Genomic DNA, 26887 nt, shown 5'->3' on the forward strand with positions numbered 1-26887 from the left:
ACCTAGCACACACTTGGCACTCTTCCGATCCACCGCGTTCGAAACAGTGTTCGGAGCGCAGGAGTTTCCTCGCCAACTGCCTGGACCGTTCACCGGACAAGCGCATAGCGCTCGATGCCAAAAACATTGAAATACCACTCCGCCAAGAAAGAACCAACCAATTACGAATTCATCCGCATCTGTATCAAATCCGTTATGTGTTGATCGCAGCCGGCGTTCTTCTCATCCCTAACCAGCGCAGCCGAAAAGCCACTACATGATACGCTTTCATCCCGAAAAATACCGGGCGTCGCTCGGAAACCGTTCATATCACAGCAATTATGAATAGTCTCTCCAACGCGTAATTGCGTCGGCCCGCCAAGCGTGCGCGCCTTCGCCGACACTCCTGCCACCTGTCGGCGTCGCCCGAACCATGGCAGGCGGCCGGCGGCCGGCGCCTCCGCGAGGGCTCCTCGCCGCGGCCGGCAGTCGGTCCGCTACGGTGGTCGCGTGGGGTCCGCGAGGGCGTCCGAGTGCCGCAGCCGCTGCCGGGCGTGGGAGCGTGGTCCACCGTCCGAGCGGAGCGCCGAGGCGGAGTTCGGAGAGGAGTCGCCGACGGAGCTCGGAGAGGGGCCCCGCCGCGTATGGACGATGCGTGGTTCGGCCCAGCTCGTCTTCGTCCTCTGGACGGCGCTCGGTGCAGGTAGGCGGGCTGTTGTTTACGACGGGCTGCGTGCGGTCTGGCCGGCCGCGATCTTATCGGCCAGCAGGCCTATCGCGACCCGGATCGCCCCATTGGAGGTGGAGTGGTTCTCAAGTTGTCCAGCCTGCGCCCCGCTGGTTGGAATTCGACCCCTTCCTTGTCTCGTCAGCATGCGAAGTGCAGTGCACGGCACTGTCTACGGCGCGGAGAGGCGTGCTGAATTGATGCAGATATTGCTTGCAGTGTGCATTTAACAAAGAAGACAACTTGCATTCAGCAAGCTGCTTGCTGTTCGCTAAGGTGGGATGCTACCCCGGTTTCCATGTCCAATGCATACCCCTGTATTCTTAGCAGTTTTAATGATAAATGCATTTGTGAAGCAGTGTATTTTGCTGTATATGACTATAGGTGGAAAGCTAGCGATCTCTGGATAAATTTCTCGAAGACGGTTCGTATGCCGTGGGCGTGCTTCACTGAAAGTAACACTCATTTGCTACATGCTGGAAACGCCGTGTTTTGTCGGGGGCAAAGTGGTTGGGCTTCCCAAAACGCATATGTTGATTTACATGTGGAGAGCATTGTTCCATGCTCTTTTAACTGGTATCGCACAATTCTCTCCCCAGAGAGCCTTCCGTTCACACTGTCCTGGCTGCTTTCAGTTTCGGACTTTCATGAGTCGGATGGGAGGCTAGTGCACACATTGGTACTTTCATTATGTCAGCATTTAAGTCCATATCGTTATAGCTGAATATTAACAATAAAAGCCAACCTATCACAGGTGTCCGGATTTTTTTTGGGAACATGATGGTTTTGGAATCGGATTGTTCTGCTCGTTAGAAAATCTAATTGCAAATTGTTTTTCGTACCCAATCACAATTTCTTTAACTATTTATTCACGAAAGTACGCTGCCCTTGTCATTTTTCTTAGATTTTGTAGTTGCAGGAAATCTAGTTCTGTTGATAAAAAGACACTGAAGCAATTAATTGTCCAACGTCAGATACATATATATGTATATATACATATATATATATATATATATATATATATATATATATATATATATATATATATATCTGACGTTGGACAATGTCCATTTTATTGGAAACACTTTTGCAAGTAAAGGAGAAAAGCACAATATGCTCAGCAAAAGCAACCGGTTGCAAATAAACTAGAGCGCCCTTGTTCACAACAAGACAGAAATGGACCAAAAACTGCTGACCCCCCGTGTAGTGTCTATTCTTTCCAGCTAACTATATTACAGTCACCGCAAAAGTTTCTACGCGACGCACTCCGTCACCATGTAGAGACAAAATTTTCCTGATAGTGTTCTCACGACCAGTTGGAGTGGGATAGTGTTCTTACGAAAAGGGGGGGGGGGGGGTGTTATAGTGTTCTCACAAGTGAGAGTGTGACACGCACGCCGTTCCCAAAGTTATTGTGGTTCAGAACTCAGAATAGACCCAAGAAATCGGCTTTATTTGAGGCGAAGTTGTCATCTCACCAAACGTACACATGGTTAACCACAGCCAGCGACATACGTCAGTTGCTTGAAATAATCCTGATCCCGGGTACTGCGCCATATCTCTAAGTGTTAGCTTTCATAAGGGGGCTTTGGTGACGATGTCTGGAGGTTAGTGCTTGCGCTGTTTTTGTACGCTGGTTCTCGTGGGGAAATGCTCACCACATTTATATTCGCCGTCAATGGGCCTACACGCACCCACGTATTCGTTTGCCTTTTCACCTCAAATAACATGCTACACATGTAGGGGAAAGGTTTTGTCTTGAACATTCATGAGTTGAGAAAAACGTTGTGAATGGGGGTATTTTGGCGATAATTGAGTGGCCTGGGGGCTTCTTTTTCTCGCTCTCACGAAGGCTTGCCAAAGGGCCTACAATTATTCGTTTCCGACGCGTATTGTAATTGCTGGTCAAGTACGGTGTATTACCCACCGGTCACTGGGGACACCTTCTCATTCACTGTGAGCATGCACCATTCGCTCAACGGACGTGCTGGTCAAAGACGCTGTAGCCGAGCCTTTCGAAACCGTGGTGCCAAAAGTAGACCAATCAATATGCTCCCCACTTCGGTCACATTCCGTGTCCGCGGAACTTTGGGTCACGCTGCGTGTTCCGCTTAGGCTGCGTCTCCCGGGACCCATAATAACCCACCACGTCCCACGGCGGGTCACGGCCGCGACGAACCAATCAGACGGCTCGGCTGTGACCTGCTGACCGCACCCGCCGCATCTCGGTAGAACCGATCAGCGAACGGTAGAGACGGGTATCAACCGGTAGAAGCTAACCTGCGACGGGCAGAAGCCGATCCGCGTCCGGTAGAAACCGATCAGGAAGGCGGCGTGACTTGACCTGACGTGATCGATAGCAAACTCGCATTTTCTCAGCCCATAAAGCCGGCGGCGGCTCGTAAACTCATTACACGTCGTGATTCGCGTCTAGCGATGGCCTCTAAAAATGCGCGTCTCCTGGCTACTCGTGTCATCCCCACCGGCCTGCTCGCCGCGCCTGGATCCACGTCCGTCGCGCCGACCGAACGCCTTCCGCCGGCCGACATAAATCACCGGTTTTTGTCACCTTGTTTTTACGGCGCTGTATCGGCCACCAAAGGATGGACGCTCGCCGTCATTTGTAAGGAGACAATGGTCGGGTAAGCAGATTGGATCGAGCGCTGGTCCCGCGGCTGTCCGTGACAGGCGGCACTTTGGGGGGTCGCGGCGGGCGAGGGTCGCAGGTCGGGTGGGGCGGCGCCGGCGGTGGGGGTTACGGCGCATTACCTCTGGAGGTGTGAACCCCGACAGTTCTTTGCGACGCTTACAATGGCGCATAATGAGACCGGCCTGGCCATCCACGTCTGGCGAACAACGCGCCTGCCAGGATAAAGGGCACCGAGCGCCGGGTGGCCTGGCCGCCGCTAATCTGGCGACACCAGAAAGGCTTTCACACCGCTGGCGGCCGGTCGCGAGAACGGTGTCGGCAGGCGGCAGGGTGCCATCCAGTCTGAGTTCGTTGAGCGATATTGAGTTTGGGTCCTTTGGTCAAGAATGAGGAATTCCTCAAGCATTCAGAGTCGTAATATTCCCATGAAAGTTCTTTTTTAAATTCTACTTTGTTGATAGTTTACCTCTTAGCTAACAGTTTCTTCCTGTACTAATCACCCAGCTCACCCAGCTCGTATTTTTTTCACTACGAGTTTGTGTTTGGTTGCTTTTATTATCTTAATTTACGCTAGTTTTGCCAAAAGTATTATGATGGCATCCTTATTAAAAGGCTGTATTTGATTTCTTATATTTTTCCCATTTACCCCAGCTTTATTGGCATACGGTTTCATAATATTCTCATGATGAGCTTCTATTTTGATGACTCGTATTTTCGCCATTTTCTTCGTTTTCGTCATTTTCTCCGTGTGTGCCATCGTGCCACGTTCACATTGTCTGTCTCTGCACATCACTGATCCGACTCATCCTCCATCGCTACGCACCACCTCGTGCATCGCCGTCCCCACCTCGCCCGCGGCCCCGACGCCTTGCTCAGCGCGCCCGGCGACGCGCCCGCCGGTGCGGCCGCGGGCGCGCTCCCAGCCAGCCGGTGCGGACAGGTAATGGCCTGGCGGCGCGGGCGGCTGTGAGGTTGAAGACCGGATGACGCCGCTGTCTCGGACAGGCGGGCGCTGGGCACGTACGATCGCGGCGGTGGGGGGCCGTGAAAGTGACAGCCGGATGTCGACCATATCCCCGCGGGACGGGCCAATGGCATGTTCGGTCCATTCAGGCAGCTTTTCGCTCGCATGCCAGCACTGGGTGGTGACGTGCTGGGACGAGATGAGATGCTAGTGACGGCCGGTGATTGGACTGTGAGGCGCATTCAGGAGCGCGGCCCATGCTCATGCGGCCGATGATTACTACTGCTGACGACTGGCGACAAAATGTGGTTTCACTTTCAATTGCAAGTCTATGGTGTAAGAAAGGCATTAGGATAAGAGAAGATCTTTACACAGCACCAGCATCAACACAACCGTACCACGGCAATGACACTAAGACATGGAAACGTAGACTGCAAAGATGGATTCCCTTTTGTGGGGTCTTTCCCAACCCCTGTAGAGCGGCGCCACCACGGCTGCTTTTGTAGTCTACATCAATGGAAAAATGCTTATTTAGTGCACCAGCTTCGGAATGTTTCAAAGCAATCGACGAAATTCTTCAGGACCGAACACCTCCGATTGCCCAGTCTCAGCGCGACCCCCCCCCCCCCTCCCCCCAGCACCCCCCCCCCCCCCGAGCACCCCCACAGAGGTCCGCGGCCGGGCTTCGCCCCTGCGCCGCCCCAGCCCGTTCGGCGGGGCGCCGGTCATCGTGCCCCTCGGTGCCGGCGGCCGGGACAAGCGGTCTGGCCCCGCCTCAACCAGGGCGACCCCACGCCGAGCCTGTCGTCATTACGGCCGGGCCATCAGCCGGAGGCGGTGCGGCAGCGATTACCCGGCCGACCGGCGCCCGGCCGCCGCCCGGCCAGGGGACAGCGGGGGCGCGCCCCGAGAGGAGGCTGGCAGAGGCGAGCTCAGCGGAGGAGGCCGGCAGGGGCAGGCTCAGTGAGGAGGCCGGCAGAGGCGCCCCCCGCCCCCACCCACCACGCGGGAGGACGCTGGCAGAGGTGGGCTCAGCGGGGGAGGCCGGCAGGGGCAGGCTCTGTGAGAAGCCCGGCAGAAGCGTCCCCTGCCCCCACCCACCCTGCGAGAGGAGGCTGGCAGAGGCGGGCTCAGCGGAGGAGGGGACAGAGGCGCCCCGAGAGGAGGCCGACAGAGACGTTCCCCGAGAGGAGGCCGGCTGGGGCGGGCTCAGCGAGGAGGCCGGCAGAGGCGCGCCCGCGGAGAACAGCGGTAGAGGTGCGGCCAGGGAGGGGAGGGTAGCAAAGATATCCTGGGAATGGAGGCTGGCAGCGGCGATACGCACGGGTGGTGATGGTGATGTAGGTGATGATAACAGGACCCAATGGTAGTTGAGATGATAGAAGCGGACGCCTATCTGCAGAGCTACATTCCAGGCGTCAGAAAACATAGAACAGCAGTTGCACCAACTGTAAACTATGCAACTTCCACTCAGATGCCTGTTAAGTTTGCTGTCGTGCCGGAATATTTGCCAAGCCTCTCAATGCCCTGAATGGTTGTTTGGCCCACCGGTGCCAAGAGGTTATCAAAGAGGGTGGATAAGGCGCCCGGGGCTGTTTTGCTCGCGTAGACCGTACCGGGGTAATGGCAGCACTCAGCGACCAACGTTGGCAGATAGCGCCGGTGGCGGGGTGCGATACGTCCCCTCCGTGATCGGCCGTTAAGCCAGTTTGTGTGGATAATCGCACACGGGCTCGGTCATATAGGAGGCCATCTCGTTCAAATGCCAGCCCGTCATGCCGGAGCCCCGCAGACGCCATGTCTGGTGGCGTAATCCCGGCTTTAGTGATTCCTTCAGAATGCCAGCAATACACGTCGTGACGGCAGGATGTAATCTCTTGTTAGTGGCAGATAAAGAATGAAACACTTGCTAGAGTTTCTTGCGTTTAACAGGCAATCAGTTTGGTTAAAAGTATTGATATGAACCCTGGGTTGCGGCAGCATGCCACACTATTTCTGCACGCGAGGTTCATGCCAAGGCTGAAACGTTGTCAACAATGTTCGCTGTGCCTGACACAATGGTGCAGCTAAGGTTTTCAATAAGGATATGTATCCCTGTCCGGTTGTTGCTCCCTCGGTGCAGTGTTTACTGACGACCTGTGCGCGGCGCTCTGTGTTTCGGGGTCAGACCAACAGAAGCCACCCCAGCCACCGCCCGCTGCAGACCAGTCCCGGCAGTCACAAATGCCCTTCGTGAGATAGTTGGTCAGGTCAGGCGGTGGCGAGATGGCCTGCGCAGGAGCTCGGGAGCTCAGTGCAGCACGCCTCGAGCTCAGTACCGCACGCCTCGAGCTCAGCACAGCACGCCTTGGGAGCCCAGTACCGCACGCCTTGTGAGCTCAGCACAGCACGCCTTTGGAGCTCAGTACCGCACGCCTCGAGCTCAGTACAGCACGCATTGGGAACTCAGTACAGCACGCCTTTGGAGCTCAGTACAGTACGCGTTTGGAGCTCAGTACAGTTCGCTTCGGGAGCTTGGCCCAGCGCGCTCACGATTGTTTCGGCGCCGCCGCCGCCGCCGCACGCCGGTCTCTGGCCGCTTCGTTAGCGCCGGGCAGCGAGGCGACTCTGCACGCCACCGCTCGGTCGGCGGCCGGCCAATTTCGCCCGCGGGCGGTCTTATCGGGTCAGCGGGGGCGGCGGCGGCGACGGGCGACGGCGGTGAATCTTGGTCGGCAGGAGGACGGCGGCCGGGTATGCGTGTCACGTCGCGCGCCGTCGACCCCGGTAAACAAAGCCACACGTAAGCGCCGGAACCCGACGCCGCGACGGCTTCAACGGAGGTTGGCGTCGCCAGCCGGACTATTTGGTCGGGGAGTCAAGGCCGGCTGTGATCAAGATAAATTGGCGCGGAGGTTTTATCTGGGGCAGTGAAGCATGCGACTTTGCTGAGTTAATTATGGAAGGTATATGTGCCGCATTAATCCACGAAGTGCAGGGATATTTTTAGGCAGGACCACAACCGGATTTCCTAGGTCTCTGCTATAGCCCAACTGAGCTGGAGTGTATGCGCGAAATATATATACATATATATATATATATATATATATATATATATATATATGCCCATAATCATTATTGTTTTGCTGATTTTTTACGCTGGCAACCAGCGGTCATCCGCGTCATGATGCCCTTATCTCCACTGGTCGCATATGAATGCGAGATTCACATGAAAATGATCGCAAACGTTGGAGAAGGCATGACGCGTTCTGTCAGACCACGTATTTCCCATCTGCTCAACTGGAGTCCCGTATCAATTTGACGTGTCTGCGACCAAAGTCCTACATGACGCGCCGTGGAGAGAACGCGTCGCGGAGAGGACGCGTCGTAGAGAGGACGCATCGCGGAGAGGACGCGTCGCGGAGAGGACGCATCGAGTCACTGCACCGTCCTTTGATGCACACTCAAATAAGTGGTGGCCCCATTTTGCCGGAAACAAACACCATGTTTCTGCCTCTCTCAACTTGGCAGCCAAATTGCAGTAGCCCTTGCAAACTGTTTTTGCATCGTGATGAATGGCATTTCATCGGCTGACAAGCGGCCACTAACACGTTCTGTTCGCAAATGCATGACGTCTTTATTGCCTATTGGCGCCCTGTTCAATGCAAGGGAAGATGAATGGCAGTGCCGTTATTCAGCCTAAATATGCATCCAATCGGCTGAGCACATTTCAGTGTGCAACATCCAAGCATCTACGCCAATCCACCACACCCTTCCGGCGTTAGCGAGCAGTTGTCAGCACGTGCTCCAAATATTTACATGATTGGTGGTCTCGTATGGGGGTTGATTGACGCATGCGTGTTGTTTGGGCGGCATTGAGATGTTTGCCCGACCGCGCGGACGGTGGGAGTAAAGGCGGCGTGACCTCCATGTGTCGTAACAAGTGATCCGTGTGGGAGTCAGTTCGCAAACGAGAAGTGGTGTTTTGGTTCAGCGCGGGACTGCAACGCCAAGGGCGGAGTTCGCCGCCGGCGGAGTAGACTGACCCGCCAGGCTCTAGTACCTTGCGGGCCAGCTCCCTGGGAACGCCGCGGGTCGGATGCCGTTGCCAAAACTGGCTGCTGCTTATAACGAAGGGGTGACGTGTGTTATGTTGTGGCTAGCCGGGGTGTAGCTTTTGTGGGCCGCCTCTGAAATCGTTCTCAGCGCCACCTTTCGGGTTTGGAACCAACCTCTCGGCGTTTAATATGCGGCGGGTCAAGTCCGCCTAAGTTGCAGTTTAAGCTCAGTTTTGGTGGTGTCTTTGACCATATAGCGCTCAAATAACCTTTTAAGGGATTCTGTTAATTCTCGACCGAGTGTGTAAGCGTAATCGATAGACCGTATGTGCATTCCTGTATTAATTTGCCATATCAATGTCGCATCAAATTACTAGTTGCATCACCATCTGGAAAGGTACTCTGTCTTCTGACACGGATGGCAGACCTTATGCCAGGTCCTCTCGCCGAATATTGATATTATATGTCGGTTTGTTACCGACAGTTATCCATCGATCTATCGTTTAGTATCGATAAATCGATTGCCAGGCTGCGCGGGCACGGCATGTGAGCCCCACGCGGATGCCTCGCAACAGGAGCCCGCTCATCCCGCCGTCGTAAACACGTTCCGTGCAGACCGCAGCGGCGTATTTACCGCGCGCCATGGGCCCGTGTTCTGTCAGGGGCCGAGAGTGGCAGAAAATCATTAGCAGCGGATCAGTCACCGGCGTGGGCTGCCCCCTGGTGGCGGCGGAAGTGGACTGTCGTGGCAGCGGCGGCGTCGGGGCATGATTTGCAATTCATCTGCCCTGGTGCAGGGGTGGTGCGCCAGCCTCCTTTGAGACCGGACACCCGCGCTCCGCTGATGCTAAGTGGTCTTGCAGCCCCTGACGGACGCCACCAATCAAGGGTGCTGGGAAGATGGCGGGATGGGGTGGGGGTGGGAGTTGGGGTGGGGGTGGGAGTGGCAAGCTCACACTGTGTAGGTCAATGTCACGTTTGCCCGGTGGTTAGCTGAGACTGTCGCATTTCGGCGCTCGGTATTTCAGGATAATGGCTGTGCATTTCTCGTTGCATATAGCTGCAGCGATCACTAAGCGTTGCCAGGCCGAACGGAAACGGGATACAGACAAAGTTGCCAGCAGGAGGGATCAAAGTCAAATGCATGCCAGCCCTCAGTTGCGGGACCGCCATACGACTCGCACGCATTGGACCGCGGAGTTGCCGGTGTTGGGACGTTGCAGTTGACGTTGTGGCGCAACTGTTGTGGTCGATGTAGACTTCGATGAAATTCTGCACCTTTTGAATGTGAGCAAAGGGCGGCCCCAGATGAGTTCAACAGCAGTGTCTGCCACCTTTTGCACCAGACGTCCTTTGGATGGGTATGTGTCTGTTTTTCAACTTGTTGCCAGTTGTGGCGACAATGGGGCTCTGATTTGATGTAAGCATTGCGTATTTACATTCACTTATGTCTGTAGTTCCAACAGATACACAGTCGCTTCGAAGGCATCTGAAGGGAATCTGGGTGTGATTTTGTATAATCAGATTGTGAAATGCGGAAGTATAAAATGCCTGCAATTCGTATAATGAAATAAATGGTTTAGTTAAGGCCATGTCTGGCATATTCATAGACATAAAGTTGATGAGATGCCTTAATGACCATGAGTGTATGCATACGGCGATTATGCCAGAATGGGTCGCATTCACTTGCATTATAGACGACAACATTGTATAGACGGCTGCATTTTCAATGGTATCAGTGAGCCCACACTCCTCAATAAATTTCGATGGTACTTTTTCAATACTGAGCATCCATTTCCATCTATGTTGCCGTTGATAGCACAAATATAGCCGACTGTGTCCCAAAATCCATTGGAGCAATATTTTCACTATTGATATAAATGACTCCTTTGCCCCTCCCTTGTCTTCGGCCACATCGCGCAATTCTGCCAGCACTAGTTCCTTGTGTTGAGAGTTCTTACGCCCACCTTGAGCGGACCCGACCCGCCCGCCGATGTGCCCGTGGCGCTGGGCTGGTCGTAGCTGGTTTGCCGCGGCTGAACTTGTCACAACCATTACTCCATGTCGCAACCCGTAAAGTTGCCTCTAGTTTACCAGCACGAACTGGGTTTCCAACAAAATCGAGTTAGAGTCCGTGGGCCCCAATGGCAGCTGTACCCCGCATGTCACGGCCGGGCACCAGGCTCGGGCAGATCTGGCGACATCTGCGCTTGCCTCCCGCTCATGCCTGGGTTTGGTTTGGGGTGAGAAGTGCACACGGGTTGCCATGGCCACGCTACCCTCCCCGCGAGACCACGGGAGGGTCAGACCGCACCTAGAAAACGGTGCACGGCGGAAGTAGCAGTGAACTCGGTGACGTTCGTTCACCGGCAGTCAGGTCACCATTTGGCACATCCACCAGCGCGACTGAGATAGCTATATTTCCCCATTTACGTGGTTGTGAGATCGTGATTGTAACTATGATTGTGTTGTCCTACCTTTATCGCGAAGATGATATCTCATATCGCTAATGCATACAGCTTAGTAAGTGGAGCTCCTAGATTCTTAAGTTTTAAGCTGCAATTTTCACTTCAAATAGCTGTAATGGAAGCACGTACCGTCGTCGTAAAGCATGGTGTTCTTGTATGAAAGCAGTTGAGCCCAAATGCCGCGACATAGGCTATAGCCAAGCATGAAAATGCAGCGTGGCTTAACGCATTCAGATGCCGAGCTTGCATTTATAGCACGCCTGTTGCCGACTTATCAACCAGAAATATGGCAAGTGTATGCCTGAGCAGTCAAGCCGCCATCTACAATCTAGAGAGAGCTCCTTCTCTGTTTCGAGGTCAAATACCTCCGATGTGTTTAAGCTCTACCGTCTTAAAACAAATAAGTGTGAAGTGGTTATTACAGGATTTTATTTCACCGAGCACTCGCGAGCAAACGGACCTGTTTCTGCGATTTTTCCTCATTTTCGTGACAGAGCCGAGGCCCTGAACAGCCCACTGCTGCCATTCTGCGGATTTTTCGCCGCTCGGCCGTCTGATAAAGCGTCTGCGGTCTTCCAGCCGGTCGTATCCGAGGTCTGCCTGGTCATAGCTGCGCCCGTTCCGCTCTCGATAGTCGCTCTCCACGCCACCGGCGGCCATCTGTCGAATCTCATCGCTGGAATGCACGGACGGGAACGCCGCGCGCGCGCCCTGCGACCGGCAAGATGTGTGGCCTCTTGTTTTTCCCCGAAAACGCAGAATTACAAGCTGGAAGATGACTAGAGCTGATTGAACTGGCCCGCGGGCTGGGGTGGAAAGCCGAGACCGCCCCGGCCCCACAGAAAACGCCCGGAATGAATTATGGGTGCCCCGCATTCCCCCCTGTCAAAGCGCTCGTAATTATTGACTGCTGATTCGCTGGTAATAAGCCGCCACCCCTCTCCCCGCTGGGAGCCTGTGTCATAGAAAAATACTGGAATCCTACTCGTACTTCTGGCAAGTTCGGAGGCAATAAATGCAATAGGGGACTGCCTATTTTTTCTTACGTAGTTGGATGAATTGAAAAACTTTTGCGAGCATTATTTGCGGGCAAAAAAAACATGAAAACGTCATGTCTATGCACTGGGGCGCGTTATTCTCCTACGCAAAGGTAAAAACGACAAAGATGCCGAAAATTAAGACATGAATGAAGTTGAAGGTCGCCGCGCCCGTCGTTGGATAAATACTTGTCTGGGCGGGGGAAGGAGCTGGGAGCATTGTATTGTATAGGAAGGAGCTGGGAACATAAGACCCTACAATGTTCTCAGCACTCTGGGAACATTGTAGGGCAGATAGATGCCGGAAGGTTTCGTCTTGGGTGCTGACTTAACAGGACTCGACATCCGACCTGGTTATCTTTATCCAAAGTCAGGACATCCTGCGTGATCTTCATCCAGAGTCAGCTCATCCTGGGGTCGGCAGCAAAGGGCTTCGTCTGCCACTGCGCTTCGGTGTGTGGGACGTGGTTAACACCTGCACTTGAGTGTCTGTGCCGTAACCTTTGATAGCGCATGAAACGCAGGCTAATGTAATTGAATCCAGCAGGCGATGCCCCCCCCCCCCCGCCCCGACCCCCTGTGAAATGTAGGTGACGCTGCAAAAAGCGCCCTACTTTAAAACGAGTTATTAACATCGTTCAGTAGCGTTGGCCGGTGGCCGCCTCTGGTGGACGTAATTGAATCATTCCAAATATTTGCGCCTGAGCGATCTGAACTATTAACCTGTCGAACTGAATCGATGCTATCGTTAAATTACACCGTAACAAATTGGATGATTAAAGTATTAAACGTATTCGAATCTCGCTAAAAACCGTCAATAATATAAAACGTCGAGGGACGCACTCATGGGAAGTGTTACCTTACTCAGCTCCGTAATAACCCAGCGAAGAAATGTGACAAGAAATACCTGGATTGGGTTACGATGTATCGTGACCCATCACCGGCAACCAGCACTGTTGGGACGAGTCCTGACCTCCAGGAATGCCAGAGATGTCTCTTATGCGTGAGCTAAATAAACCGCAGCTGCTTCAGTACACCTTACTCAATACTGTAGAACTCCAGATGAAGAGACCAGCGAGACATCAGACAGGTCACCCGGCATCTCAGCGGGGTACGCTGGAGTCACCGGGGCCAGCTCACAGTTCGTGGTTCGATCTGGGGATAAGGTTGTTTGGGATCGTCGGCAGGAGGTGCCAGCGGGAGGTGGACGTTTACCAGTGAACCATCCCTGAAAACACCGCCCCCCCCCCCCTCCCTCCCGCCGAGCACGCCGTTGTAATACCCCGGCGGCGGGTGGCGGTTGACCAGTATGGAATCCACGTGCTGGCGTCGTTGGCGTCCGCAGTTCTCAATCAGAAACATGCCTATGTTTTTGGTGATGAGGATACATAAAGTCACCAGGATCCTGCAAGGATCATCCCCATTTGTAATCTTGCCACACCCACAAAATTTCAATTAGTTGTCGGTGTCACCCACAGGCTGCCACTGCTGTCAGTTACCCACCTGACAATAATGTTGTCACCCGCACATCAACACTGACGTCACCCTCAGCTTCCACGGATGAGACCCAGAGATTTACCACGGCATCACTTAAAAGTAAGAACCAATGTCCCCTCACAGCACGGCTTCCAAAGCTCTCACTCCCACGCTCTCAAACCACTGCCGGTGTCAGTCACAGATCGACGCCGGTGTTCCCACGGATCGGCGCCGGTGTCCCTACAGATCGACACCGGTGCCACGCACAGATCATCACCGCTCCCCCTAGCTTCACGTGCAGGTCGTCTCAGGAAGCCGCCGGAGACGCACGCGGGTCTCGCCAGCCGGTCGATAACCGGCCACACCTGGGCGCAGCCGAGTCTGGAGTCTGGCGCCCGCCCAGCGCCTCCCCCGGGGCTGGAAACAAGCTCCCGCTTCGTCGCTGCCGACGGCCTGCAGCTCCGCATACCGCTGACGCTGTTTACCGGCGCCGGCCCGTAACGATAAACACAGGCGCCGACGGTAGTCTTCTGCGATGCCTGGTCTGTCGCCGCAGCGCGCCGGCGGACGCCCCGCCCCGTCCGGCCGGCGCAGACGGCGGCCCGCGGTGATTCACGGTCGGGGAGCCGAAGCGGCCGTGCCGCCGGCGGTGTGTAATGGATTAGGCGTGTGACGGCGCTGCGAACGGAGCGGCCCCGACGGGACCTGTGACGCGCCGGTTCTTGTGCTGTGCGGCCGCGACGTCACAACGCCGACGCGTGTCTCCTCGACGCGGTGCGAGCGGGGAGGAGTCGACAACGTCGATTCGCTTGGGGGGTTGGGGGAGGGGGGGGAGCCGGTGTCCCGGCGAGGGAGGGTATATTTACCCGCCCCGCGTGTGGGACAGCACCAGGTGGTAACGACAGCACTTAAGGCGCGCGACACCAGGTGATAAACATGCCGCAAACCACGCTTGTCAAAGGAAGCGAAGCAGTTACTAGGATGCTCCCCAGGTAACTTTATGTGACTGGCCTTTGTGGTAGAGGCTGTCTCCTCAATGACATCGGTGCCTTGATACATCGGTGCTCGATGCTACGACACCTTCCACAGGCTGGGGCTTGCGATAACCCGGCGTTGTTGGCAATTCCTTCGCTGGGATGCTTTGGAAGGCATATTGGATTGGTGATAGCTTGGAGAGCATTCAAGTGGTTTTGCCCTCCGAAGAGCAGATAGACACCCATGCTCGAGTATTCATGGTTGTCAGCATTGGCGTATACGTTACCTACGTGCTTACGTATGGACACTAAATGTCCCCTCCCACCCCCATACACAAGCTAAACGTTCCCTACTGTAAGCATTCCTCCAGGGAACACTGGTTAAAAAATACGCTTCTTGAGGCAGATCTGTGTACGCTTCCTAATCCTATCGTGCAACGAAGATCGGCATATATGTGCACTCTTTAAGGTGGTACTGCATTAATTGCAACAATTCCTAAGTCTTTTCGATAAAGGCCACGGGCAAGGAGGAAAATTTATCCGTTAGCCGGCCCACATCCACCCTAATTTTGTCCGTTTTAATATATTTGCACATGACGCACTGCGCAATGAATTCGCACGCAATCATAACGTCACCGACATCTAGAGATCGTCTGGCACGGCATGCGTCAAGGAGCGCAGTTTACGGTGGAAAGAACGCGCGCGGCTCGAGGAGCAAAGAAGCAGCGGCCACGTCACTGAAAATGGCGCGCCTGCGCCGCGCGCCGGCGTTCCGCTGTCGGGCGGCCGTCCCAGCGACACTGCGTCCCTGTGGCGGGTGATGCATCCCCGTCACGGTGCTCTCGGGTGTCGTCTCGCGGACGAGAGAGGGGGGGGGGGGGGCAGGGGTCCGCTCTCTCCCGCCGAGGGGCTGCCAGTTGTTTGCGGCACTTGTCACGGGTCGGGGAGGGGCACATGACTGGGGGATGAGCACATAGCTGGGGGACGGGCGCATGACGGTCGGTTGCCGTCGTCCGGCGCCCGACCCCGCCGCCCGGCGACAGCGGCGTCCGCTGCACGTGGCCTTCGGGAAGACGTTACAACGGCCGCAACACTGGACAGGAAGCGACATTTTCCGCACCCTCAGAAGGGTGGAATCTGAATAGCGCACGTAATTGGACCGCCAATTGCGGCTGAGTCAGACCCTGACCGCGAGGGCAGTCTGTGTCATATCCGCCGACTCTTCAGTGAGACACTCCATCGCCGCGATGGCCTAATGACGATGTGCAACGCCGACAGAGACATCTGCTGGCAACTTTTCCGATGAGCCACGCCTTCTCTCCCTCCCCTTCATCGCGCAGCGCCGACAGGGTCGTGGGTGGGGAGGGGGAGGAGGCATTACGGCGCCAAACTACTGGCTGCCAGTCAGGGAACCCTCCCCCGGTAACTCAATCTGCCACTGGGGTCAGGGTGCGGGCACGACCGCTAGGGGAGGGGAACAAGTGCGCCGGGGGCGACGCTCCCCAGACCCCCTGTTTACGGGCCGAAGTCTGGGGCTGACGCGCTCACAACACAGTCATCAGACGGCCGACAGGCGGCGGAGGCGACCAGCGACTATTTGCGGGGATAGTGAGAGCAATATGCGACGTTTGAGTCGCCCGGGCCGGCGCACCGTTCGCGGATGGAGCCCGGACACGCCACGCGCCCATGATGAATCTCTCGCGTGGAGCCGGCGCTCGGTCGGCACGCCTACTGCAGCCGCCATTTATCCACGCCTGTTTATTTCCGAATCAACCAGGGTCTCAGCGCCGGAATGTATCGGCTTTGGCGCCGCTGTCGCGCCCGATATGGGTATTGAATGCGGCCCCGGCCAGCACGGTCGTCGTAAACAAGAAATAAGCCACGCCAGTAAAAAGAGCTTCGGCGACTGGGAAGTCGCAGCTGCCGGCAAACTGTTACCACGCTTGTGGTATATGTTTGTGTCGCTCGGGATACAAGCCCAGATTTAACGCCATCAGAAACGCGTCGCCAGTTGCGCGCGCGATACAGGCACTCCGCCAACGCATTCGACAACAAACGGCTGCATGTTTGCATGCAAGTGTGTTTGTCGAATAAGCTGACGCACGTTCAGACGCAAATGGCAATCGCATATTGTCGTGTTGAACGCTCGTGTTGACAGAACGCGCCTGTGCGCGATCACTGTTGTCCAAACGCACGGCGATCCGCGGCACTCAGTGTCGCCCACGCCGTCGACCTTACATCGATCGACGCGTTCGGCGACGGCGTAGCATTTCTACGTTGGTCGTCGAGGCCGACGAAGTGCCGTCGAGCGCGACGCTGGTCTGAGCAGCGCGCTGCGAGCGATCGCCGCCCGAGCCGAACGCAAAAACGGCTCTCAATTTAACGACCCTCTCGTGGGCCGCTGCCGCCGCCGCCGCCGGCAGCTCGCTCGTAGTCTCAAGCTGTTCAAATTACGCCCGGCGCCGGCGCGGCGAGACTCCGGCGAGCGCGCTCGGTTCTCGGAGAGGGAGACCGCAGTCACGCCGCCTGCGGAGGCGCAATCTGCCAGCAGCCAGCAGCTAGCTGCGGCGTTCCCGGGAGCAAACAGAAGTGGCATGATAAAGCTGAAGGCGGCGAAAATAAACCGCAGGACAGGACAGAAGGAGGACAGGAGATGACAGGAGTGTGCTCGCCGATCCGATCGCTGTCTGCAGATACAGATTTGGTGCGGTCAGTTGACACGTCCGTAATCTCCTAAGCCTCAGGAGTGGCCATTTGCTGAACCAAGACCTCGGTGTCCTCAGCCATCGCTTCTGTCAGCCGCGCCGGCTGGAAAGAGCGGCCCCGGTCGCGCCCCGCTCCCTCCTCTCTGCGCGGTCCGGCGCTAGGCGCTGCAGCCGGCGCTAAAAAGCTGCGTGCTGACAAGCGTCGAGGTGCGGACACGGCGGCGGCGCCTGGCCGGCGATGACGCGCTCGGCAGAGCGTGCGACCGCGCCGGCCCGGCTGACTCAGGCCGCGACCCGCCCCCGGGGACAATGGGACCGCTTCCGGCCGGCTGGCTCCTCCGGCACCGGGGGCGGTGGGGGCCTCACGCCCACGCACGAGCGGTGGCGGGACTTGGGACGAGGAGGCACCCAGGACAAGGAGGCACACGGGGCGGGAGACAAACGGGGACGAAGAGACGCGCGGGACGAGGAGACATGGGCAAGGAGACACCCAGGACAAGAAGACACGCGGGACGGGAAAAAACGGGGACGAAGAGACGCACGGGACGAGGAAACATGGGACGAGGAGACTTACGCGGCGAGGAGACACACGGGGACGAGGAGAAACACTGGGTCGCGGAGACGTGGGGTGACCGTGCTGACGCGCGAAGTTCGTGACGGCTCTACGCGCGTGGGCGAAGAGCTGTTCCGTATCTGACACCGCAAGGTCTGTGGATTCTCTTTTTATATGTCGTTGCCAGCCGCATTCGGTGGCAACACACACTTGCCCGAGCGCGTGATTCAGCATTGCAGTCTGTGGAAGGAGCGTGATAAAATGAATTTGAAAGATGCCACATGAAAGCGGTATTGAGAAAGCTTTCAGTGCATCGGCTCAGGGCAAATAGCTGGGGCGTGGTACACATTCAGAGACGAGGCTTAAGCGGTAAATCGAAGAGGAGATCCTAACAAATGGCCCCCTGGGTGCGGGCTTTAGTGTCCCAACACCAGCGATGTAAACTGTTGAACGAAACGACGGAAGGAGCTTGTCAATGTCGCTGCAACTTAAACGTGACGAGAGAAAATGGGGACGACATAGCTCAGAAACGAGTAACCAAACATACTAAGTTTGCCAAATTAAACAGAGTGAGAGGCCCTGCACCCTTTGAGTTCTGGGGAGGCATTGAATGCGATTTCTTTGGTCGTGTCGTTGAAAGGACACCCTGGGTCTTGGTGTTTTTGTTAATATTTTGTACTTTGCATTCCTTTCTTGCTAAATGTTTTTGAACTTGTGGTTTTCATAGGGCCCGTATCGGCCAGGGGCTCTGTGATGAATAGGGCTGTAAAACAGCCAGAGGTTGCTAGGATTGCTACTGGCTTCGGCACGATCAGGAGCCCTGAGATGGTCAGAGGACTTGACACCGCTTAGACAGCGCTGAAGAGGACTTAAACCCTGGGTTAGCCAGAGATCCGAGTATGCCAAGGACCCTGGGCCAATCAGAAGCCCTCCGTTAGTGGTGAAGGGCCCACTGGGAACTGCTGAGGCATTTGTGTGACCAATCAAGTGTTCCTTGGAAAGTGCAGAAACTCCAGCGAAATTGGGTTAAAAGCATTTGCGTGTTTATCGCACATGCAACATGGCAGGCAGATTCTAAGTCCGGGGCTCAGAGAGAAGGAGCCGGGCGGCTTGCGGCTTCAGAGCGTTGCAACGTTTCAAACAAGTCTCCTCGCTTATTGGTACGATCGCTCCAACCTAATAAAAAGACAACCAGCTCAATCAAACCATTCTTCTTCGACAAAATTTCAGTTCAGCTCGACCAAGTCCCGAAAACAATCCCACCCTTTTAACATTTCCATCTCATTTGTGATCCATTTCTGGAGACGACGTTTGGAGTCAGACTAAGCTGATCGATCAGTCAAATACGGAGGGATTTGGATTTATTGGACCGTTGCGTCAACAAATTCCCACTTCAATTGGAGGTGTCGAGCCTTGATAAGAAAAGGCTAAAGCTACACTTTCCACGCTAGGCTATTTTTCTATCAGCGATAAATGATTTCCATCTGCTTGCAAGGGCGCCATAAAGGAATACGTGGTTTATTAGTCCATATCTCGCAAGTTATTTGGGGTTTACGGCTGCTGCAGGGATGCACCGTATTACGCTGTCCTCAAAAATAAGCCGCTATTGTGAATTTGGAGACAAAAAGTAACACTGGATCCATTTTTTCAGGTACGTCTTGACTCGGTGCTTCTCCGCAGCACCACTGCTGTACCAGGTACCTCGCGCACTCGGATGCTAAGGTACGGTATCCCAGCACAGGTCAAGGAGCAACTGCGCGCGATGCGATGGTCTGTCAGGCCAGGTGTTCAGGGACAGACGCACCTTAGTAGCTCAGGTAAATCCCCGTCGATGTCATGCATACGCATGCTGTAAAGTTACTCATATCAGGACGGCTTCGTTGAGCCATTCACAAATTAAATGCACGGTGAATTTAAGGCCACGACCTTAGACGAAAACATTATCCGTGTAAAAACGCATCAAGCCGAAGAAGCACCGTGCCGCGATACCCAAAATTGAACGCGTTTCCAAATTCGACGCGCACCAGCCGCCCATCCCGTGGTCAATGACTTGGTCCACAACGGCCTCGCTTACACAACAGCCGCTGGACTGGTCCTAACAAATTGCTTATTAGCCAACAACTTCTTGCTCATTACCGACTCGGCGGGCCTCGACCGCGCTAGGTAATGACCTGGGCACCGGTTTGAGCCCGGTGGACCGGCGGCGGCCGGGCGGCGCCGCGCGGCCGGTCCGGCCTGACTCGCTGCACCTCTCTGCAGCGGCTGGCCGTGGCCGGTGGGCACGCCCGGGGCCGGCGTGGCGCAGACGTGCCGGTCCTGCCTGCGCGCCACCGCGCCGCCACCGCCGCAGAGCGCGCCGCACAGAGGCGCTCCGCGTCGAGCTGTGGGCCAGTCCACGGCGCCGCCGCTGTGCGCTGACCTTAACGGCGCGCTGACCTGCCGTGAGCTGGAAGGGTTTGTGGGTGGGTACTGAAAGGACCAAGGGCTGAAAACAGAATCATAAGCCGCGGGTAGCACAGACTTGCTGTCAGAATAAAGATGATGCAGACTGATGCTATGGACCTGGGAAACCACCCGAATCATCATCACTTCATTTGCGATGGATGCACTGACCTTTTATTTCATCCAATTCCCCACCGCTATGGGCCAACCGCAATGTTGGATAAACAGCGCTCTGCTGAACATCTAGTCGAGCATGTGGCCAGTAATGACCAGACGTCCGGTCCCAAATGCGACAGACCCGCTGCATTCTGGAGAGGAACGGGACTGGAGAGTAATGTCTGGCATTACGTCCCAACTGCCGCGCATCTGTATCGTACGGATTCATTGTTCCGAAATAGCCTGTTTAACAGTCAAGTGACAGATAAGCTGGGATAAGACGACATGAAAATTGTGGTTCATTTGTCGGGGAATTTGTCGACCGGCTGGCGCCGGGTGCTCGAAGGCATGACGCCGCACAGCGAGCTCCGCCCCGGCTGATGGAGACAACTCATTTGTCCGAGGCCTCGGCTTGAATGCTTTCCGAGCTGGAAAATTCATCAGAGAGAACGCAATCTTGTTCTGCTCATAAGTCTGACGTGGGTGGAATGTGGAAGATACGCGTGTAGGATTGTTTATGTTGGTCCCATTGTGTTTTTTTTGTAATTGCTTGATTATTTCAGTATTTGAACCACATGGCCCAGGTTATGGACAGTATAAACTCACCAGTGCTCCACCTCTTATCGTATTTGTTCCGTTTCGTTTCTGAACTATAGCGCCGCTCTAATATTTGATCATCGCCACTTCCCTAACGGGAGGGGAGGGCTGGCGAGCAAAAACCATTCCCGACATCTTGACTTTCAGCATTCTGGCGTTATGCGAAGATAGCATTTGCTCAGCTGAACAAAATGCGATAAGTAAAAAAATGAAATAAAAATTTCTTCGGGTGCAGCGAGGCAAACACGATCCTAAATGTAACACTCAGTTCGACGCACTTTTAGTGAAATGGCAACGAACAGAATCCCCAAATATGATGTGGTTCATTCACTGCCCCGATGGATGAATGAACATTCGTCGTGCAGGAATTTTTGCAAACTACGCTGTCAGGAAGCCACATTGCATGCCCCAACGTGCGACAAATTTCACACAGGCGGGACAAAAGAGCAGGATTTCCCAGAAACAATTCCAAAAACCATCAGCCCGTGCCGATCGGGTTGCAGCTCATGTCAAACACACCATGATACGTTTCAATCTCGCCGCAACCTGCGAACGCCGCGTGCTACGTGCACGCATTAGCGCCGGACGTGACCGTGTTGGCCCGGGCAGCGTGTTAAGGTCGCCGGCCACGCCGCTCCACCGCCGGGCGGAAGCCGAGTTCACACCGCGTCCCGCAGCCGCCGACAAACTGCGCGCAATCATGTGTCAACCGCCGCAAAATGGACTGCTGTTCATTAGCAGCGGGCGACCGCGGCGGGCCGCGGCCGCCGACCGGGAACGCTCCCAGCCACCGCTGACCCGCCGGCGACCCCGTGACCTCGGCAGCGGCGCCGGTCACGAGGGGTCACCGACGGCCAGCCGCGCCGCCACTTGGTCACCGCCAACGGCCAACCGGCATGCAAGCGCGCAACGGAACGTCAGGCAGGGCTGTCGGTGGGCACCGTCGGGCTGAGGAAGCGCCGCCGTGGGGCATTGCTGGGCCGAGGAAGGGCTGCCGTAGGGCATTGTTGAGCCGAGGAAAGGCTGCCGTAGGGCATTGTTGAGCCGAGTAAGGGCTGCCGTAGGGCATTGTTGAGCCGAGGAAAGGCTGCCGTAGGGTATTGTTTAGCCGAGTAAGGGCTGCCGTAGGTAACTGTTGAGCCGGGGCAGGGCTGCCGTAGGGTATTGTTTTGCCGAGGGAGGACTGGTGTAGGGCAATGTCAAGCTAATAGCAGTGCGAAAAGATTATCAGCATCCAGTGCTTCATTGAGCGCTGGTGCAAGCCACAACTAGCTGCGACTGGCTATTTTTCGATGGTTTTGAAAGGCCTGCGCTTTTATTACAAAAGTCCATTGTCTTTGGAATCTGCAGGACACGAATAATCCATGCAACCAGAAAAATGTCCGAAACCACGTAAGAATCCTGTGTCCATTGCTACAACTTGGTCACGGCGGATCCTGGCTATGATAATGGACATCGCAGCCGTCCAAATGCGACATTTGCTGGCCTTGCCGACCGATGGTCCCAAGACACTGGGAACGGAACGCTCTCGGGAACGTTCTCATTTTGCAGCTGTTTTGCGGTAGTTGCTCTGCATGTCTTGAATAATTCTGTGAGCAGCAGGGGGCTCCAACTGTTATAAAAGATAAAGTATACGAAAAATGCCTGGCGGCGCGTGATGTTCCTGTGGCGATATTCAGCGCGAGACATGGCGGTGGACGGTGCATGGGACCGTTAACCGTGCAATACGTACAAGCAATATTACCGTAATAGCGAAGCGACGGGGTAATGTCACATGCGTGTAGTTTATGTGTTTATTTTGGGACAGTTCGCATCATTTTTCTTGCTCGTCCTCTCCTGTGCAAAGAACGGGAATCAGCAGACGCCTTAGGGTTTGGCAGACTGTTCACACGGTTCGGCGCCTGCGAGAGGCTGATGACTTCTGCGCGCGTGAAGGCACCGGAAACAGATAGCCGATCTCCACGGAGCCCCGCCCGGCCTGTCCGGCCCAGCTCATACACGAGGTCATTTACATCTTGTCCTGCCGAGCCATGGAGCGGGCGATCATATCAGAGGGCTTCCGAGGCTCGGACGGTTCCCTGACCCTGAGGGGCGCGAGACAAAAACACGGCCCATTGTTCCCGGCCTCGTTAGTGATCATTGCCCGGCGGATGAGCTAAAAAGCAGCCGTTTTATGGCGGGATGCGATTGATGGATGGTGTGTACCGACCGGCTCAGGCCGCCGAGGCAGATGCGAAGGAGCACCTCGCGACAGCCCAGGCCTGATTAATGAGCCGGCTAGTTAATTGATGATGATTATGGCAGCGGTCAGACGGGCCGTCTCGAATAGAGTTGACCGCGCCGCTCCGTAAGAATCCCGTTTCGTCGGTGGAGGCTCCGCCCTCGCTGTGTTCGTCCGCTACCGTGAGCTAACTTCTGCTAAGGCGCAAGAGGCCAAGGGTCGCCTTCGGCTCAAGTATTCAATATGGCAGGCTGGAAGTACCCAAATGTGCATTGCCATGCAGTGCGTAAGTTAGCGAGAAAGTTGTGTGAGGCTTACGTGACTGCCGGCGACGCACGAAGCGCACTACCTGACTTGCGCGTACTTGAATCCCTCCGGCCTAAGACTACCATGAAAACCCCGCCCTACCCCAGACGACACGGGCATCCGCCGCGTAAGCCTTAACACATCCTCCCAACGGATTCCCCCCTCCCCCCTCCCCGGTCACCCGTTCGCACAGACCCCGTTGGTCTGCCCGGCCCCCACGGCTGGCGCGGATCGGGCAGCTGGTCGGGTGACCCCGCCCAGTCTGCATAACCTCGGTCAGATGCGAGCCATACGGGCACCCATGGCCCCCGCAGGCGGCTGCACACGGTCAGGTGACCCCAGCCACCATGTCTGTGTGGGTGCCCCCATGCATACAGCTTAGCATGAGCGTGTCGGCCTAAAAGTGCACGTGCAAACTCGAGATGACTCATTGGGGTGGCACACTGGTGCTCTCGGCTGGTCTTTGCGCCAAAAAGGCTGAGGCGTAACCAGAATTCCAATGTGGGGTATGGGTTTTGCGAAGAAGAAATCTTGCTTTTCAAGAGATTGCAAATCATCAGTTTCCACGCGGATATGCGTCCCGCTCATTAACTTTTTCGTGTTTACAAATGCGGTTACAGCAGAGAACACACTGCGTGTAATGATGACTGTAGACGTCCGGTGAGTGGGTGCATCAATTTTATTTTGTCTTGATTGATCTCAACGAATGACGCTATTAACGGTTTTCTATCACTAAGCCATCGACTGGCAGTCATTAAGTGCAGGCGTGGACGGTCCTTCAATGGCTTCTTCATCCCCTGCGGCTATTTCTGTCCGCCGCCGCCGCGTCGCGCCGTCCGCGGCGTCAAGAGGTCGCCCAGGGTCAGCCAAGGTCAGCGGAGGTCAGACAGAGTGCCGACCCCGGGTGACCAGGTCTGCGCGCGCCCCACGCCCCGTAGCGACCAAGCCGCGCGGGACGGGTAGGCGGCTACACGGCTGTCGGTGTCGAGGAGGGCGGCGCGACCGCCCGGTATGGGGTGATGGGCCAGGCGGCGTGTAACGGTCCCGCCTGCAGGTCACGCCGGTGCGCCGCCCGCCAGCGCCGCCGAATTCTCCCCGTGCCGCATGCAACGTGGGCTGGCGGGGCGGAGGCCGGCAGGCGCCCGTTGGCCCACATGAAGCGGAGCGATGTGCGGGCCGCCGATCGTCCGCTTGCGTGAGAGCGAGGGACAAATCAGTCGCCGATGTAATTGACCTCTTTGTACCGCCACGCCGTCAAATTCGATCGCGATGTCTTGAGTTAATGCCGCATCGTTTGCAAGCCGCTCTTTGAACGTGCATGCCAAAGGGCAATTTGTAAATCTTGGAAAGTGTGAGGAAGAGAGGGGGCGCTGATTGGTGCGGGGAGGAGGAGCCACCGATGTCATTGGTGTCTGATGTTGAATGAGAGTGCTCTTGGTGAATTGTGCTGGTGTTTTTGGTGAATTGTGCTGGTATGTGTTGTTATTCTTCCTAGCAGGCATTGCCATGGGTAAGTATCGCATTGCATCAGCAGGCATTGCCAGCTACTGGTCCAGCATGCCAGACTGCATGCTGGAAACATCACATGGTATCCATTAGTATGGAATGGCGGTCCATAGGCATTCACATAATCATGTCATTACAATACTGCTGATTGTTGCAAACATGTCGCTCGCCTCAGCTTGAAGAGTGATGTGCGAACAGGCCCCACCTAGGACTTCACGCATGTACCGAGGTGACTTCCGAGCAGTGCGATCATGACCCGGTGTGTAAGTAAGCCTTGTACTTGGAATGCGGCTAAAATCACTGTGAATAATGATCATCATTTGGGTTCTAGGGCATGCAGTGTTGTAAAAACGATGCTAACAGAGAGTCATCGCAGCTTTGGTGGCCCCTATGATCATCATTATCCGTTGCTACGTGCACTTCGTTGATCGCTCTAGGCAGGAGATCACCTTACACTTCAGCCGCAGCAGGCCAGGCTTCTGACTCACAAAGAGGCGGTCAACCCGGAATAGTGCTGCTTTTCCCTCTCACAGAAGTCGTAGAATAAAGCGAACCACACTCTCCACGGCACGTGAGTTGTCCCAAGGGAGAGGGCGGTCTGGGGTGGCAGACTGAGATCTGATGAACGAACCAATCGCATCAGGCACTCAGCCTTGGCTGCCCTGGTTTCCTCATTCCCACCGCATATGTTGGTTGCTAAAGTCAACGTGTCATCAACGTGGTTTTGTCTAATATTATTTCAAGGAACACCAGACCATTCCTCTGGTGCTATCAGGTCGTTTGATGTCGATCGTCAAAACTCCGCAAGATGTCACGGCTTGCATTTCAGCTGCCTTTGCCAGCAGCTTGCCGGGACGTTACACGGTTATAAAGCAGCTCCTAACTGCAGTCGAATGCACCGCGACAAGACCGCACATTTTCTTACTTGACATTTTGTCTTTCAGTATAGTTTGATAGCCAATCCCGGACTCGAACCGCGCAATTCGTTGCACACCATTTGTCTGACGACTACATGAATGGCTTGATCCTTACATTTGCTAAAAGTCTTAGAGAGCTGATTAAAAGTCTACTCGTATTTCGCCGCGAGCTCTGTATGAGAATCAGAGAGGAAAGCCTCTGAAGATCGTTGTGTAAAGTGTGAACGGCCACGTTACTTTATCTGCCGTAACTGGGCTCGTCCAAACTCGCTATTATTACATGCCGAATCCCTGAAAGGGAGACTCTTTTAATGAATGGCAAATATTTCACTTTCGCAGATGTGGCCGTCGGAATAGAGTCCGGAGATTTTACGGTGAGATGTACTCATGGTTATGGGTTTGATAGACCGAGGCACATATATCAGTTCCGGATTACGTGTAATGGTCCTCACAGACCCATATCAGCTCAGGGCTAAAATGGAATGTGTGATAAACTAAGCCAAGGGCATGGGCATGTTATCCAGGCAGTCCCTGTGTGACTTACTGTGATATGACTATTGTCTGATTGATGGCGGCCGCTGCTTGTTTGATCGCATCATCCGGTTTCAGTAAGTATCGAGTTAGAGCCAGAGGGGAATAGCGACTCAATGCATGGCGTGCCACACAGCCTGCACCCGTTTAGCGTCATATACGAAGAACAAGAAAAACATTCACGCATTAAAAAAACGAACTTGTCAGCAGATGTATGGGAGCCGGGCAGCTTGCATTGCTGACTTTATGTCTCAGGCATTACACGCGCGTACTATATTGCTTTTCAATATGACAATTATAGGTAGCACAACTTAATCGGGCAAATGTCCTGCCAAACATGTCAACGGTTCGATACGACGTTCGATACAGCCCCATAAAACATCGCACCCTCGCCGGCCGATACAAGGCTGGCGTTGAGAGTGTAACACCATGTATGCAGGTCAGGCTAGGTCAAGCCGCGCGGGCCGTCAGGTCCGTGCAGCGACGCCGTGGCTGCTGTGACCTGTCGAGTGCCCCCCCTCACCCCCTGTCGTCTGACCCGTTAGCTGGCAGACCGTGACGGTCCGAGGCAGGTCTGCCGCCGGCTGGCACGGCTCGGTGTATAGCCCGACTCCAAACACGGCGCCCGTGCAGGCTGCAGG

At 55.2% G+C, this 26887-nt stretch overlaps 1 protein-coding gene across 2 annotated transcripts in view; it reads left to right on the forward strand.

Moving 5' to 3' along the window:
* The first annotated feature begins 482 nt into the window (after window positions 1-482).
* LOC119102923 (nephrin) overlaps window positions 483-26887 on the forward strand; it is a 52138-nt gene continuing 25733 nt past the window's right edge. For both annotated transcript variants that reach the window (XM_037226382.1, XM_037226375.1), the window contains exon 1: window positions 483-682. In XM_037226382.1, the coding sequence (XP_037082277.1) occupies window positions 631-682 (52 nt within the window). In that variant the 5' untranslated portion in view covers window positions 483-630. The remainder of the gene's footprint in view (window positions 683-26887) is intronic.

The sequence above is a fragment of the Pollicipes pollicipes genome, unplaced genomic scaffold (assembly GCF_011947565.3).
Source record: "Pollicipes pollicipes isolate AB1234 unplaced genomic scaffold, Ppol_2.1 Scaffold_2555;HRSCAF=2994_pilon_pilon_pilon, whole genome shotgun sequence".
Lineage (NCBI taxonomy): Eukaryota > Metazoa > Arthropoda > Thecostraca > Pollicipedomorpha > Pollicipedidae > Pollicipes > Pollicipes pollicipes.